Here is a 15,069-nt window from a genome sequence, read left to right as displayed (position 1 = left end):
GCATCACTTTATCAGGATTCCAAGTACTGAACCAGAGGATCTAACTGGCTGACCTTTGTTCACATGCTACTAGTTTCCAAGAATCAACTGCCTACTTTGTTTTCTGCTTTGGGAGATAGAGAACACCTTCAATATAATAAGGATGTTCAGATGCTTGGGAGCCAAATAATGAAACTTCAGCAAAGACCCTCTTTCAAATTCATAAAATTGTGTTAATATTTGTAGTAACACAAAAAATGTTTAACTGGCTTTGACATGATCCCCTCACCAGTTGCACTACTATGCTGAAAAAATGTTTTCCATTAAGTATGTATATCAGTTAAGGTCATCATTCTTATAATTTCATTCATGATATATGGAATAGCAAATAGTATTTCTTATAATCTCATCCCAGAGGATCTATTACAGCTGTGGTAACTTTCCATTTATTGAGTAACTACTATATTCCAGGCACTAGGCTAGGTAAGTTATCTGCAGCATCCTATTTAGTCCCCAAAAGGACTTTGCAAACTCTGTATCACTCACTTCATTTTTTACATGAAGAAAATGAGATTCAGAAAGGTACATAATGGTCTCAAAGTCACCAACCTCTTTACAAGTAGAGCCAGGACTAGGATCTGATGCTGAAAGCTCGTCCTCTGTGCAGTGATGCCAAATCAAATCTTGGAGACAGTTTTAGGTGAAGCAGAAAAGAATAGCTTTATTGCTTTGCCAGGCAAAGGGGAACACAGCAGGTTCCTGCCCTGAAAAATTATGGGTCCCAACCTGGGAGGATTTGATGAGGAGTTTTATAGCAATAGTTCAAGGGTGGGGTTGCTGACAAGATTAAGGTGTGTGCAGAACCTCCACTCTTCTAATCTGGTCTCAGGTAATCTTATTGGTGAGCTTCTCTGCTTCCTTTAATGTAGCCTCAGGTGGTCTTTCTCAGGTATGAAGAATGCTGACATCTTAAAGAGCTTAAAGACATTTTTTATGTGTATCCCTTGAGGTGGAACCAGGATCCTGCCCCAAGGCTGCACTATTGTTTCCTGGCTGCCCCTCCCTTGTCTCTGCATCCCTTCCCTTCTCAGATTAGTAACTGTTAGAATCTGTCCTTTGGAACTCAGGGAAGGTCATGGGGCCTGGAGTCAAGAAACAGGGGCAGAAAGGCTTTCATGGCCAGGAGCCCCACAGGGTCCTGCTCGGTTTCAAACATAGGATTTCCTTCCTTCCTTCCTTCCTTCCTTCCTTCCTTCCTTCCTTCCTTCCTTCCTTCCACTTTTTCTTTCTCCTACATCAAAGTCCTTGTTCATATTTTCACTGCTTTGCAGTATAAAAGCCTGTGAATTCCACCTTCATGAAAGAAGTCCTTTTATTTTCCTGAAAATATATATTTGGTTACCATAATCATGGTTACCATTACTGTTCTGCAGCCTGGTAGGAACCGGGCCGCCTAGCAGGAGGTGAGCAATGGGTGAGCGAGCAAAGCTGCATCTGCCGCTCCCCATCGCTCCCCATCGCTGGCATTACCGCCTGAACCATCCCCCACGCCCCCACCCCCGTCTGGAAAAATTGTCTTCCACGATACTGGTCCCTGTTGCCAGAAAGTTTGGGGACCACTGGTGGACTGCACCCCACAGACCTACAAGCCCTGTGCTTGCCCAGCTCCAACACTGAAGAAAGAGCCTAGAGTCCACAATAGAGACATTAATGGTTTAATGAATCAGGGGAGCATTCATGTCCGAAGCAAGGTCGTAGAGCAACACCCCACCGTGTGAGGTGGACGGCAGGCAGGACATGGTGGCAGTTGTTGCTTCTGCGGGAAGGGGAGATTGCCAGTTACAGTGGGAATTGACATCAGGTTGGCTCATTGGTTACCAGGGAAACTAGCCGAGGGGCACACCCCTCACAGCCCCTTTAATAGGAACAATTACTAGCTGGGCCCTGGGGCAAGTATGTAGGAAGGTCAGTCATGTGGTTGGGGTGTAAGTGAAGCAGGCACTGGTCGAGCAGGGGATGTACAGAAAGCAAGAGAACAGCCATGTTCAGTGTCCTGACTATACATGTCTAGTCTGGTTGGCTTTTTAAACTGAAAAAAAATCTATATTGTGATTTATAAGATAGATAGAAGATAGATAGATAGATAGATAGATTTGGTCTTCATCCCCATTTTTAACACAGAGCTCCTGAAACCTTTGAAATTTATGAGTGCAATAAGAAAAAACTTTGGAAGTGATAAGTGCAATTTGTTATGCTAATTAGGTGACTTTTGGACCTCACCTAAGCTGGTTACCAGGAGAACCAACCATGTAATTAGAAGGGTGTAGCTTTCAGTCCTACCCTCCCACTTCTGGGGAGGGGAGAGAGGCTGGAAGTTGAATCAATCTACAATGGTCAATGATTTAACCAACCATGCCTAGGTGACTTTTGGACCTCACCTAAGCTGGTTGCCAGGAGAACCAACCATGTAATTAGAAGGGTGTAGCTTTCAGTCCTACCCTCCCACTTCTGGGGAGGGGAGAGAGGCTGGAAGTTGAATCAATCTACAATGGTCAATGATTTAACCAACCATGCCTATGTAATAAAGACTCTATAAACACCCAAAAGGATGGGATTCAGAGAACTTCTGAGGTGGTAAACACATGGAGATTTGGAGAGAGTGGCACACTTGGAGAGAACATGGAAGCTCCTTTTCACCATACCTTGCCCTACACATCTCATCCATGTGGATATTTTTCTGCATCCTTTATCATATTCTTTCACAATACACCAGTAAGTAAAATGTTTCTCTGAGTTCTGTGAGCCGCTCTGGTAAATTAATTAAACCCTAGGAGGGGGTCATGGAGCCTCTGATTTATAGCCACTTGGTTAGAAGTACAGGTAAGAACCTGGGCTTGGGGCTGGCATCTGAAGTAGGGGAAGGGGCAGTCTTATAAGACTGAACCTTTAGCCTGTGGAATCTGATGCTATCTCTGGGTAGATGGTGTCAGAATTGAGTTGAATTCTCAAACTTCCTGCAGATGTTCAAGAATTACTTGTCGGTGGGGTGGGAAACTACCCCCCCTCCATACATAGAAATTTGGGTCCCAAATCACTCATTTAAAATCATTCCAGACTTCCACTCAGAAATAAAAACTGATTTGAAAAGCTATAGATCCTTCATTACATCACTGAAAAACAGAACAGACCCCACTGTACTCTAAGAAAAAGTGGAGCAGGAGATTGTCCGTATGGTTTTATAGTTGGCTTTCTTTACTGTGAACCAGATCAGAGTAGAAAGGCATCTGTCATCAGACATTGCAAAGGCCACTGCCCTAGTTAAACTGTTGTGAACTGGAGCACTTGAGTCTCAGTAATTCAGGACTTTTTAAATTTTCAGCACATGTCCCCATTCATTCTTGTAGAAATGAAGGCCATCTCTTGACTCCAAATGTGCCATTTACCTTTCACATATAATCTGTAACTTTTGTCCAACCAGTAAAAACAGAAAAGTGAAAAAAATGTTGCCTTCTCAGATAAAAGAAGTTGAAAGTGTTTGAGTAAAAGGGAAAGGGAGAAAGTTTGCTAGGGTCTATTCAACCAAAAAAAAAACATTTCTAGTTGTGTACCCTAAATGGCTTCCTTTCACTTTGTCATTTTTTTCTGTAATACATCCTACTGCCCATAAATAGATATCACCATTAACAAAGGAAAATATCTCTATTCCATACAAATGCATATAATGCAAACACTACTTGCAATGAGGGAAAAGGCCTATATTTTGCAAGATTTTTCTACTCAAATGCCAACTAGATCTGAATCTGCATAACTTATTTCAACTAGAGTTCAGAAATGGACCCAGGATTCATGCAGGTATCTCTTTAGTCCTGTTAGATACTCTGGATTCATCTTCTATCTTATTATTGTATTATTTTTCCCTGGCAGGTAAAACTCTTTGCCTCTGTCCAGTATTGACTAAGGTCAAGGGAAAAGGATGATCTGAGTAGAAGAGGTAGTAGACATGTTGACGGCCATGAGAAGATGCAATTAGGTTTTTTCTCAGTAACAGGAGGGTTATGTTGTGGTTATGGACACTGGAATCCAGCTCTCCTGATTCAAATTCTGTTTTTTGGCTGAATAACCTAGGGCAAGCGATTTAGCTGATCTGTAACTAGTAGCCTCATTTGTAAAACAGAGGTGATGATAAGAGCACTTCATAGAGGTATTGTGAGGATGAAGTGAGTCAATAAAGTAAAGCATCTAGGTCAACCCCTAGTAAGTCTTGAGTAAATATCAAAATTATGCAAATTTCATGCATCCATTTTCTCATATTATCATCCTTCCAAAATATTTTCATGTAGTTACCTAGCATTCAACCATAGAGATAACCAATAATTGATTTAACTTACTGCCTATAGTAATATATTTTTGGATTGTTTCAATTTTTCACAGTTACACCTTTACCTATTTTTTCAGATTAACATTAAAGTCACTTTGTATTAAAGTATTTAAAGAAAACTACTCCTGGAATTTTAATTGGAATTATATTAAGTCTATACATTTATTTGGGGCACAATATTTTACAAAGTCCAATTTTCTCATCCTGTGATATAGGATATCTGTCTACATAGCTAGTCTTCTTTAAAAGTGCCTCTAATATTTTATAATTATTTTTATAGAGATCATCTATATTTATTTTTACATTAATACTTAGGTATTTCACAATTCTGCCATTATGAACTATTAAATGAATTTATTCCTATTTCTTACTCTTATGAAATATTTAGTATTTTGTTTATGGGGCTTTTTATACAGATGTTATAATTTTTCATAGTAAAAAAATCAAAACTTTTTTGGGTATAACTGTTTTTATGCACAGAAAAATAATGTCAACCTACATCCTGAATTTAGAGCAATATTTGCCTATACTTTTTTTTAATTAAAGAACTTTCTAAAAGATAAAAATTTAAATCCATAATGTAAATGTACCTCTAAGAAATAGGACTATATACCATAGAGAAATCACTATAATAAACAGCATTCTTGCTTCATCTCCCTTAAGCAAAGGGTAAGAAGACCATCTTAGTCCAAATAGAAAGAGCAAGAACTTAAGGAAACTCCATGCTTTGTTAACAGGTTAATTAATGAATTATAAAGTACAGAAGTCTGACATTTACCACAGTGCTGCCTTCTTTTCAACATATTCCTCCTTAGCATTCTTCTCATACTTCTGTAATTATCTTGTTTATTTATTGTTTACTTGTTTATTGTCCATTTTTTTTTCCTACTCCCAAAGTAATTTCTATTAGGGCTGCAGCCATGGTTGTCTTATTTACTACAATTATCAACACCCACTGCACAGGAGGAAAAATTTTCTTTCTTCCCTTCTAGGTTCTTTGGCTGACCAAATAATTAAATTGACATAAGATAGATTAACAGGAGAAAACAAATTTAATTTCATACATACAGGAGCCCCAAAGATATGAGACCTAAAGACAATTTGAACAATTGAGGCCTATATGCCATCTTGAGCTAAGGAATGGGATAGGGGTCTGGAGCTTCAAAGGGGAGGAGGTGATTCACAGGACAATCACAAGAGCAGATGTTTGGTAATTAGATATTTTCCTTGCCATATGGATAGGTCTTTCAAATAAAAAGTTATCTCTGATAATAACTCCATCACACATTCCCCCTTGTCACTGTCTCTTTTCTTCTCCACATCCAGCCCCTGCACCTGCATAACCAGTGTTTTCCTCTTGACCTATTATTCATAGCAGCACATAAATATCTTTCAATGTTTCTTACCATAAAATAAAAATCCTTTGATTCAATATCACTCTTCAGTTATGGCCCATTTCTCTGGCTTTTATAGGGAGAATGTGTGTGTGTGTGTGTGTGTATGTATATATATATATATATATATATATATATATATATATATATATATATACATATATATATACGCACATATGCATACACACACGTCTTTATAGCTATATACATGTATCTATAAAGATGCATGTAGGTTGATATATCTGATGATGGGAAGACACACTTTTTTTCTAGATGTTTCTTTCAATAAAGTAAGAAAGGTCATCAACTAACAGTATGAAAGGAGTATTGGAGATCTGAGCAGTGAAGAAATAGTGTGAAACAATCGTCTCAGAAAGTACGAAAGTGTATTTATCAATAGTAGGGTAATGTAATAGGACTCAAAAGGTTGTACTGAGCAGCCATTTAAGATGTAGTCATATAATAAAATAGAAACAAGTGGCATTTCCTCCAGTCACATTCATCTATTCAGGGAGCAAAATGGCAAGGGTACTGAGGATATACTTATTCAAGGGAGAAATTATAGTAATGAACCATGGCATCTAAACCAAGTAAGAAGGAAGTTAGGGCTTGAAAAAGTGGTGAGTGAATGCATTGTTCAAATGGGACCAAACAATAGTTGTGAAAATAAATGAATGGAAAGGCAGGAGATTCTTTGACTCTCAGGTGAATCAAACCCTAAATAACACCTCCCCTGAAATTCTCCAAAGGCCCTGGACAGTGTGACTTAAACAACTTGTACACAGCTTGAACTGTCATGAAGATTTCTCAAAAGGCTCACTGTAGATTGCCTCTACCCAGTCAGCATATGATTTTATTTACTTACAATTTCTCAGAAATACACCCATTGAGAAAAGCAGGGTCCATCAGTACAACAACGATATCCCTTTTTATTTTAAAGTATTTTAAATTGTTTTAATGCACCAACCAATAAGCAAATCATCATTCAAACCAAACAGCCTATTAGAGCCCCATCCTTAAGTGCTGTTTTGTCTCTCTGCTTATTATTCTCTCAACAGCGATAAAACAGAAATCATATGACCAAATGTGAATGCCAATACATTTCCAGGATAATCTGAGTGACAAACAAATAGAATCCTGTAATGCCATCTCAAATAATCTTCAGAAAACTGTTAGGAGGGCAAAAAGCCCATAAAGTAAGGCGCAAGGGTAGGCAATGAGAAGCTGCTGTCCTTCCATGGCCAAGGCTGAAGTGAAAATTTTGGAGGCTGAGAGACTACACCAGCCAATGATGACCAGTGCCAACACAGTTCCAAAGGTGCCCCTAGAGCAAAGACAAAGGAGATGGTTATCTTACACCAGGAGAAAAAGAGGTTATTGAATCACAGCTGCCTCTGAAATGTCCTTGGTACAATATTTATAACCACTTTCTCAATTTGTAAAAGGAGGGTGAGGAACAACAGGAACTCAAAGGCCTCAGCTATTTAGAAAATTTTTGAATCAAGTTCACCATTAGAAGCTAAATATTTTATAGGGTGGTAAAAACTCAGATTATTGGAAACAGAAGAATTGACCTGCTGTCACTCTCATGAGTCACCATTCAAATCCCAACTTCCGAAATTCTTTTATATAAGCTATGTTTAGAGACTTCTTTTACAGCTACAGATTTCTTTTCCCCACTTGCTTCCTAAATTTACCCCCAGTATGAGCAGAAAAATGACTGGACTCGCGTTCCAGTGGGGTTCCTACTCCCCAGCGCTCCCAGGTCCATGTCCTGGGTTTTTGTCTAGGACAGCAAAGCCTGACACAGCTCAGGGAGGGAACAGATGCAGCAGCAAGGCACAGATGTGTGTGGCCTCCCACCTCATTGCTGAAGATCACTTTGGCAAATAAACGTGTGGATTTTTATAATATCAAAATGGATTTGTTCAAATTGGTATCTTCAAAAAGTAACTGTGGAGACAATTGGTTCTTTAGGAAGAAATGGGAGTGAAGTGACTTAAAAAAATTGCAAAGTGGAATGGTCATTAGGTCAAGTGCTGCTAATTACCAGCGTATTGTTCTAGCCACTGTCAAACGATACTGCCTCACTTGATCCTGGCTGAATCTGAGATTGAGAATTGTGTTTATTATTTGTGAGAATGACAGAAATACCTACTTTTAATAATTGAACCAAAGCAAAACAAGTGAAAAAGTGTACAATATAGCTTATGATGCCTTAGATTATAAACAAACCCAAAATATTTTAAAACACTCTAGTAAATATTACCTTTGTAGGTTTAGTTAATATCTATTAGAAATAAAAGTTAGAGTGATTCAATTTACAGGTTTTGGTGAACAAAAATGTGAGATTATATATAATTCATTTGAATGTTATAGTAATATGCCCAAAAAGGCAATTTCAGTGTAATGGTCTTAGAGATCAGATAGCTTATTCCCCATTAATATAATTTAAAGGATTTCTGATTCATCCTTTACATTTCAGAATGAAAATCTAATGAAAAATGTCCAGACCTCTGATGATTCTCAAAATTCAAGAGTTGTAGTTTTTATTTTCTTTCCCTAATAATCAGGAGTCATTTAAGATACCCCAAAGCTAAACTTTGACGGAAATAATGTCTAAAACCTAGAATTTTTAAATGGTTGATCATTATAGTATTCTTTGGCAAAAGCATCTGACAAAATGGAAGTTGTAAAACTGAACTCTGTAGTAACTTGTCAAACATCTGTACCAAACAACATAGTAAACAGAACAGCTTGTTAAGGAACATGATATACAAAAAGTGGAATTTTTCCATGGACAAGACTCAATAAATACACCTTTAACTCACGTTGTACTTATACATTCAAAGTTTCCATTTTCTGTTGTATTCCTCTCTTTTAAGTGTTGAGCACTCACTGGTAAAGTAAGAGTTTGCTCTCTTATTCTCAAGACTATTACTTTCAAAATGAAACCATATTAAAACAAAAAAAGCATTTCCATCTAGGTCATTCTCAATAACGTTATGAAGAAAATATCTGAGATTATATTTAAACAAAAATATTAAAGTCTTTCTAAAATGTTTATCTGGCATTGGCAAAATTCTGTATGTAATATCCTATCCAGTATAGTGTTGATAACCTAAAACTTGGATTATCCAAGAAACAAAATGTGAATTGTGTCTCTTTTGGATGTGGAAGAATGAGCACTGATGGCAAATGTTTATTTCTAATTGGATTTGGAGCATGGCAGGTGACAAAGGACTATGTAATTACTTTTCCCAACCAAAGTGGTAGTGATATGCACTGCCCTGGGAAAGTGCCCGACAGAAGCATATCTACTGAATCCTCGTTAATATTTTTGAATTGCAAATACTATCTGCCCAGGAAGTAAAAAAGAAAAAAAATATTGACTGAGCATATATGCTATAAAGTTCTCTAGCAGTAATATCCTCATTAGGCTTCCTGGGAATTCTGCACTGCAAGGAGTCCAGCTGAGAAAGAATACTTGCTTCCCGCCAAGAAGGCAGAGTGCTTGGGAGCTGAAGCAATTTGTCAGTGTGCACCAGGCACTTACTCTTCTTAATTCAAACAAGTGAATTTTCTGTTGTTGGTTATATTACCCGTGACGATAGTTCATACTGAAGAATGTGACAACTTACAAAATGCCAATTTTAAAGATAACTTCGTTTAATTTATTTTTTAAATCATCGAAATAGGAACAGCACCTGAGCCAAAACTGACCTACTTTCCTGAATCTGTATGTAGCTTTTAATAGCCAGTTTCCCCAATCCCACTACTAACATGATCAGAAAGAGGCTAACTGTTGTACTGGTGTGGCAAACCCTAGCGATGATTGTGCAGGTGGGGTCAATTAGCACACACAGACGCTTACTGCAGTGAAAAGAAGATGGCACAGCTGGACAGGATGACCATGGGTATCAGGCAGTAACCCAGAACACTCGCCACGCAGCCATAGGACACCCCTGAAGAGCTCATCAAGTTTAGTAAGGCGTGAATCCCTAAGCAGCCAATGGCACTCGTGCCATACACGTAACCAAACTGGACTTTTCCTGCCTGAAACAACGGGAAGAAAACGGTGTGAACATAGAACAAACATCAAGAAGAAATCAGATTGTCAACAAAGCAGAGAGTATTTTTGAATCAATCAGCTCAATGTTGCTCATGTCTTTGTAGTATAAGTCTCGAGACTGGGAGTTCTGGAAAAAATACTGCCTGTAATACAGATTCAGGTCATGAAAACAAACACCACCCCCCCCACTCCTTGAACTATACGTGAGATGGCACAAGCGTGCTTATATTTCCAGATATATATTTTTTATCATAGATTGCCTATTGGGGTACTAGGCATAGGTAAGGATATATTTTTCTCCCCATATCTGTTGAACAATTAAATGAATGAATAAGTTAATGAAAACATTCCAATTTAGTCTTGGAGATTTACAAAACATATTAGTAATATTAGCAAACATCTGTCAGATTTACTATGTTCGGTCCTATTCTAAAGATTTCACATATATTAATTTATTTAATCCACACAACATAATTAGTTGGTACCATTGTTGTACCCATTATACACATGAGGAAACTGAGGTGCAGAGAGGTTAAGGAACTTGCCCAAGGTAAAATAATGGTAAGCAGTGGAGCTCAGTTTTGAGCCCAGGCAGTCCAGCTCTAAAATTTAGGTCTTTAACACCTGCAGGAGCTCTAACAAGTCATAAACAAGGGAACTTATTTAACCTTATTTAAGCCAGTATACCCCAAACTTATCTGACCCCAGAATCCTTTGTTTTCATAATGCCTATTACCAGCTTAACTGAACAGACTTTATGAAAAACTGATTTATATAAACCAACTGATAGCAAATCACAAAAGAGGTATTGTTAAAGGAAGTCAGTAGTGTTCAGGATAGACCACTGACCTGAGGATTCATCAAAATTGCCATCACCCACAGAGCACTAGAGACTTGTTCCTGAGCCAGCACCGCTAAACTCATCCAGGGAAAGTCACAATCTACTACTGATTCAACAGAGGATATTTTAATGTTTGCTATCCGAGGATGCCAAAGCTCCAGTAAAGAATGCATGTCATTTATATATATATATATATATATACATTAAGCTGGTTAGAAATTCTAGATAAAGATTGAGGAGGCTGACTCCAGTTTTCATGGGAATTATTTGAAAACAACAAAGGATCTGGTAAGTTTGTGGGGCCTTTAGGGACTTTCCACCCCCTCACTTGTTCCCGTAAACCAATTCTTCTCCCTATCGTGCGCCACTCCTTCTCCCTATCGAAACCAATTCTTGGAGTTTTTCAGTTGACGGGGACTTGCCAGACAGCGGGTAATTTTCCAGTTGCCCGTAACAGGTATACGCCCTAACCGCCACAATGAACAGACAACTATAACGGCCAGAAGGTGGGACAAAAGTTCCTAAGCCAATGAATTCAAAAGTCACCACATTTACCCAATCATTGTGAGAATATACCCGCCCTATGAGTAAATAAACCTATAAAAAGTATGTGATTCCGCTTTTAGGGGTTCCCCATCGGCCTCCTGCGTGAGGTTCAGGGAACCCCGGTGCATCGGCTCCTAATAAACCTCTTGCGTGTTGCAGCGGCTCTCGACTCTTGGCGGTTCTTGGGCGAGTTGGAATCCTTCGTAGACCGTTTGGGTCTAACATTTGGGGGCTCGTCCGGGATCCCCTCTCGCCCCCGGGTCACAAGAACATCGGGAGTCGGAGGTATCAGGTAGGCTCGAGCCCAATTGTCTGTTTGTCTGTCGTTTGTTTGTTGCTAGCCGCCATTAGGAAAAAGCCGTGCGAACCGGCTTGCTGTGGAATCTGTATGGACTCCTGGCTAGGCAGACGTGCCGAAAGCTGGTGTCCACGGGCCCCGGGGGACGCCCTGGTGGTCCATCTGGAAGGAGAAACAAATTTTGTCTCCCCTTCATCTGGTTCTGGCAGGTTATATAAGCTGCCATCTGAATTTGAGTTGGTTTCGGGTTTAAGTTCGCGGCGGCAATATCAATGTGTGTCTTTTGAAATTTTATTGTTTTTCTGTACTATTATCTTTCTTTTGACGGACGACAATGGGACAAACTATGACGACTCCTCTTTCTCTTACCCTAAGCCACTGGACCGAAGTTAGGGCTAGGGCCCACAACCTTTCGGTAGAAGTAAGGAAAGGAAAATGGCAAACGCTGTGTACCTCTGAGTGGCCTACATTTCAGACAGGGTGGCCACCCGAAGGATCTTTTCTGTTAAATAAGGTTGGGCTAGTCAAGTCTAGGGTCTTTAACACAGGACCCCACGGACACCCAGACCAGATACCATATATCCTGGTCTGGGAAGATCTAGTTCTCTCCCCGCCTCCGTGGGTCCGGCCCTTTGTTTCCTCAACAGGCACGTCTGCATGCGCTCCAGCACAATCAGAGATATTGGCCCTGAAGAAAACCCCAGACACGGAAAAGTCATCTGCTGCCCCGGACCCGCCAAAGGCGATATATCCTGACCTGCAGTCTGATTTGCTTCTTCTAGATTCCCCACCTCCTTATCCTCCGGCCCTAAATCCCATGTCGCCCCTAGGACCCCCAGCTTCACAACCCTCCGCACCAGTAGGGCCACCTGTTAAGGCGGAAAGGGGGGGGTCCCTCGGCGGGCACCAGAAGCCGGAGGGCTGTTTCCCCGGATTCTACTGCTTTACCCCTTAGAGAATATGGCCCCCCCGATAACCACGGGAATAGGCCCCTTCAATACTGGCCCTTTTCCTCTGCAGATCTTTATAATTGGAAGATGCATAACCCTACTTTCTCTGAAAACCCACAGGCTCTTACTGCTCTAATAGAGTCTCTTGTCTTCTCCCACCAACCCACCTGGGATGATTGTCAACAGCTCCTCCAGACTCTCCTCACAACTGAGGAGAGGCAACGGGTTCTCCTGGAGGCTAGAAAGAATGTGTTAGGCGCCAATGGACAACCTACCCAGTTGCCTAATGAGATTGATGCCGGTTTTCCACTCGTCAGGCCGAATTGGGACTTTAATACCCTGGAAGGTAAGGAGCACCTGAAAATGTATCGCCAGGCTCTGGTGGCGGGTCTCCATGGAGCGGCCAGGCGTCCCACGAATTTGGCTAAGGTAAGAGAGGTAACTCAGGGGCCCCAGGAATCGCCAACCGTGTTCCTAGAACGCTTAATGGAGGCTTTTAGACGATTCACTCCTTATGATCCAACCTCTGAGGAACATAAGGCCACCATAGCAATGGCCTTTATTGACCAGGCGGCCCCTGATATTAGAAAGAAGTTACAAAGGCTGGATGGCCTACAAGGTTTCTCCCTTCAGGACTTAGTAAAAGAGGCAGATAAGGTATATAATAAGAGGGAGACAGAAGAAGAAAGAGAAGAAAGAAAGCAGAAGGAACAAGAGGCTCGTGAGGTAAGATGAGATAAGAGGCAAGAAAGACATTTGAGTAAGATACTGGCCACTGTAGTCAGAGGAGGAAACAGTAGAGACAGAAATAGACAGGAAGGGCGAACAACGGATAGAAGGCGGCCATTAGACAAGGACCAATGTGCCTACTGTAAAGAAAAAGGTCATTGGGCAAGAGAATGCCCTAAAAAAAGGAACGGGGGAAGGATCACTAAGCCTTTTCATCTGTACGTGGCCGAGAATAAAGGTATTGCAAAGGGAGTACTAACTCAGAAACTGGGCCCCTGGAATCGCCCGGTTGCGTACCTATCAAAGAAATTGGATCCTGTGGCAGCAGGATGGCCCGCCTGTTTAAAAATAATCGCCGCGGTGGCCGCTTTGGTCAAAGATGCTGACAAACTGACTTTGGGGCAGAACCTAACGATAACAGCCCCCCATGCATTAGAAAGTGTAATTCGCCAGCCACCCGACAGATGGCTAACAAATGCCAGGATGACTCATTACCAAGCCCTGCTGTTAAACTCAGATCGTATTAAGTTTACCTCAGCCACAGGACTCAACCCGGCCACCTTGCTACCCGACCCTGACCTGGAAAGCACTACCGTCATCCATGATTGTCAGGAAGTACTGGCTGCAGCACACGGTAGCAGACCAGACTTGATGGATCAGCCCCTCCCCAACGCCGACGTTACCTGGTTTACTGACAGAAGCAGTTTCCTAGAGGAAGGTAAGCGTCGGGCGGGAGCAGCCGTGGTAGACGGGAAAGAGGTCATCTGGGCAGCCACATTACCGCAAGGGACATCGGCCCAACGGGCTGAACTAATCGCCATGACTAGAGCATTGGAACTAGCAGAAAACAAAAAGGTAAACATCTATACGGACAGTAGATACGCATTTGCTACCGCCCAGGTCCATGGGGCCATTTACCAACAAAGAGGGTTGCTCACCTCGGCGGGCAAAGAAATTAAAAACAAAGAAGAAATAGTGGCACTGCTAGCTGCCCTCATGCTCCCCACTAAAGTCAGCATCATTCATTGCCCCGGACACCAGAAGGACAATACCCCGGTGACAAGAGGCAACAACATGGCAGATAGGGTGGCACGAGAAGTGGCTCTACGGGAAATCATACTAGAACTATCAGATGAGAGTCCTGGGAAACCAAATGATAGGGGAACAATTACCCCAGCCATAACTAAAGTAACATTATCTCCTCAACAAGCAAAATCCATGCTACAACAGATTCACAGATGGACGCACTTGGGAACCAAAAAGATGGTGTCCCTACTACACAAGACAGGTTATGATACCCCTGGACTAACTAAATTAGCTGAGCAGATTGCACGAGAGTGCATTCCATGCCAACAGGTAAACTCCCATAAAGGAAAACTTGAGGTCGGAAAAAGGCTCAGAGGAGACCGCCCAGGAGCCTATTGGGAGGTCGACTTCACTGAAATACGCCCTGGAAGGTACGGTAACAGGTATCTTCTAGTTTTTATAGATACCTTCTCAGGATGGGTAGAAGCTTTCCCGACGAAGAAGGAGACAGCTACTGTGGTGGCCAAAAAGATCTTAAAAGAAATTTTCCCCCCGGTTCCGGGCACCAAAGGTAATAGGATCAGATAATGGTCCCGCCTTCGTCGCCCAGGTAAGTCAGGGTATGGCCAAATACCTGGGGACTGATTGGAAATTACATTGTGCCTATAGACCCCAGAGTTCAGGACAGGTAGAGAGAATGAATAGAACTCTAAAAGAGACCCTAACTAAATTGTCCATAGAGACTGGCGGTACAGATTGGACGGTGCTCCTTCCCTTAGCCCTGTTCCGGGCTAGAAATACCCCCTCCCGCTATTATCTTACTCCATTTAAAATACTATACGGGGCCCCACCTCCT

At 41.2% G+C, this 15,069-nt stretch overlaps 1 protein-coding gene across 1 annotated transcript in view; it reads right to left on the bottom strand.

Annotated features, from left to right (window-relative positions):
• Positions 1-6,912: 6,912 nt before the first annotated feature.
• Positions 6,913-15,069, bottom strand: part of YIPF7 (Yip1 domain family member 7) — a 28,686-nt gene continuing 20,529 nt past the window's right edge. Inside the window, exons 5-6 of the mRNA XM_065877991.1 lie at positions 9,626-9,807; positions 6,913-7,075 (exon numbers count right to left, since the gene is read on the bottom strand). Coding sequence (XP_065734063.1) covers positions 6,913-7,075; positions 9,626-9,807 — 345 coding nt within the window. The remainder of the gene's footprint in view (positions 7,076-9,625; positions 9,808-15,069) is intronic.

This window comes from Phocoena phocoena, chromosome 5 (genome assembly GCF_963924675.1).
Source record: "Phocoena phocoena chromosome 5, mPhoPho1.1, whole genome shotgun sequence".
Taxonomy (NCBI): domain Eukaryota; kingdom Metazoa; phylum Chordata; class Mammalia; order Artiodactyla; family Phocoenidae; genus Phocoena; species Phocoena phocoena.
This window is presented reverse-complemented; position numbering and strand designations above follow the sequence as displayed.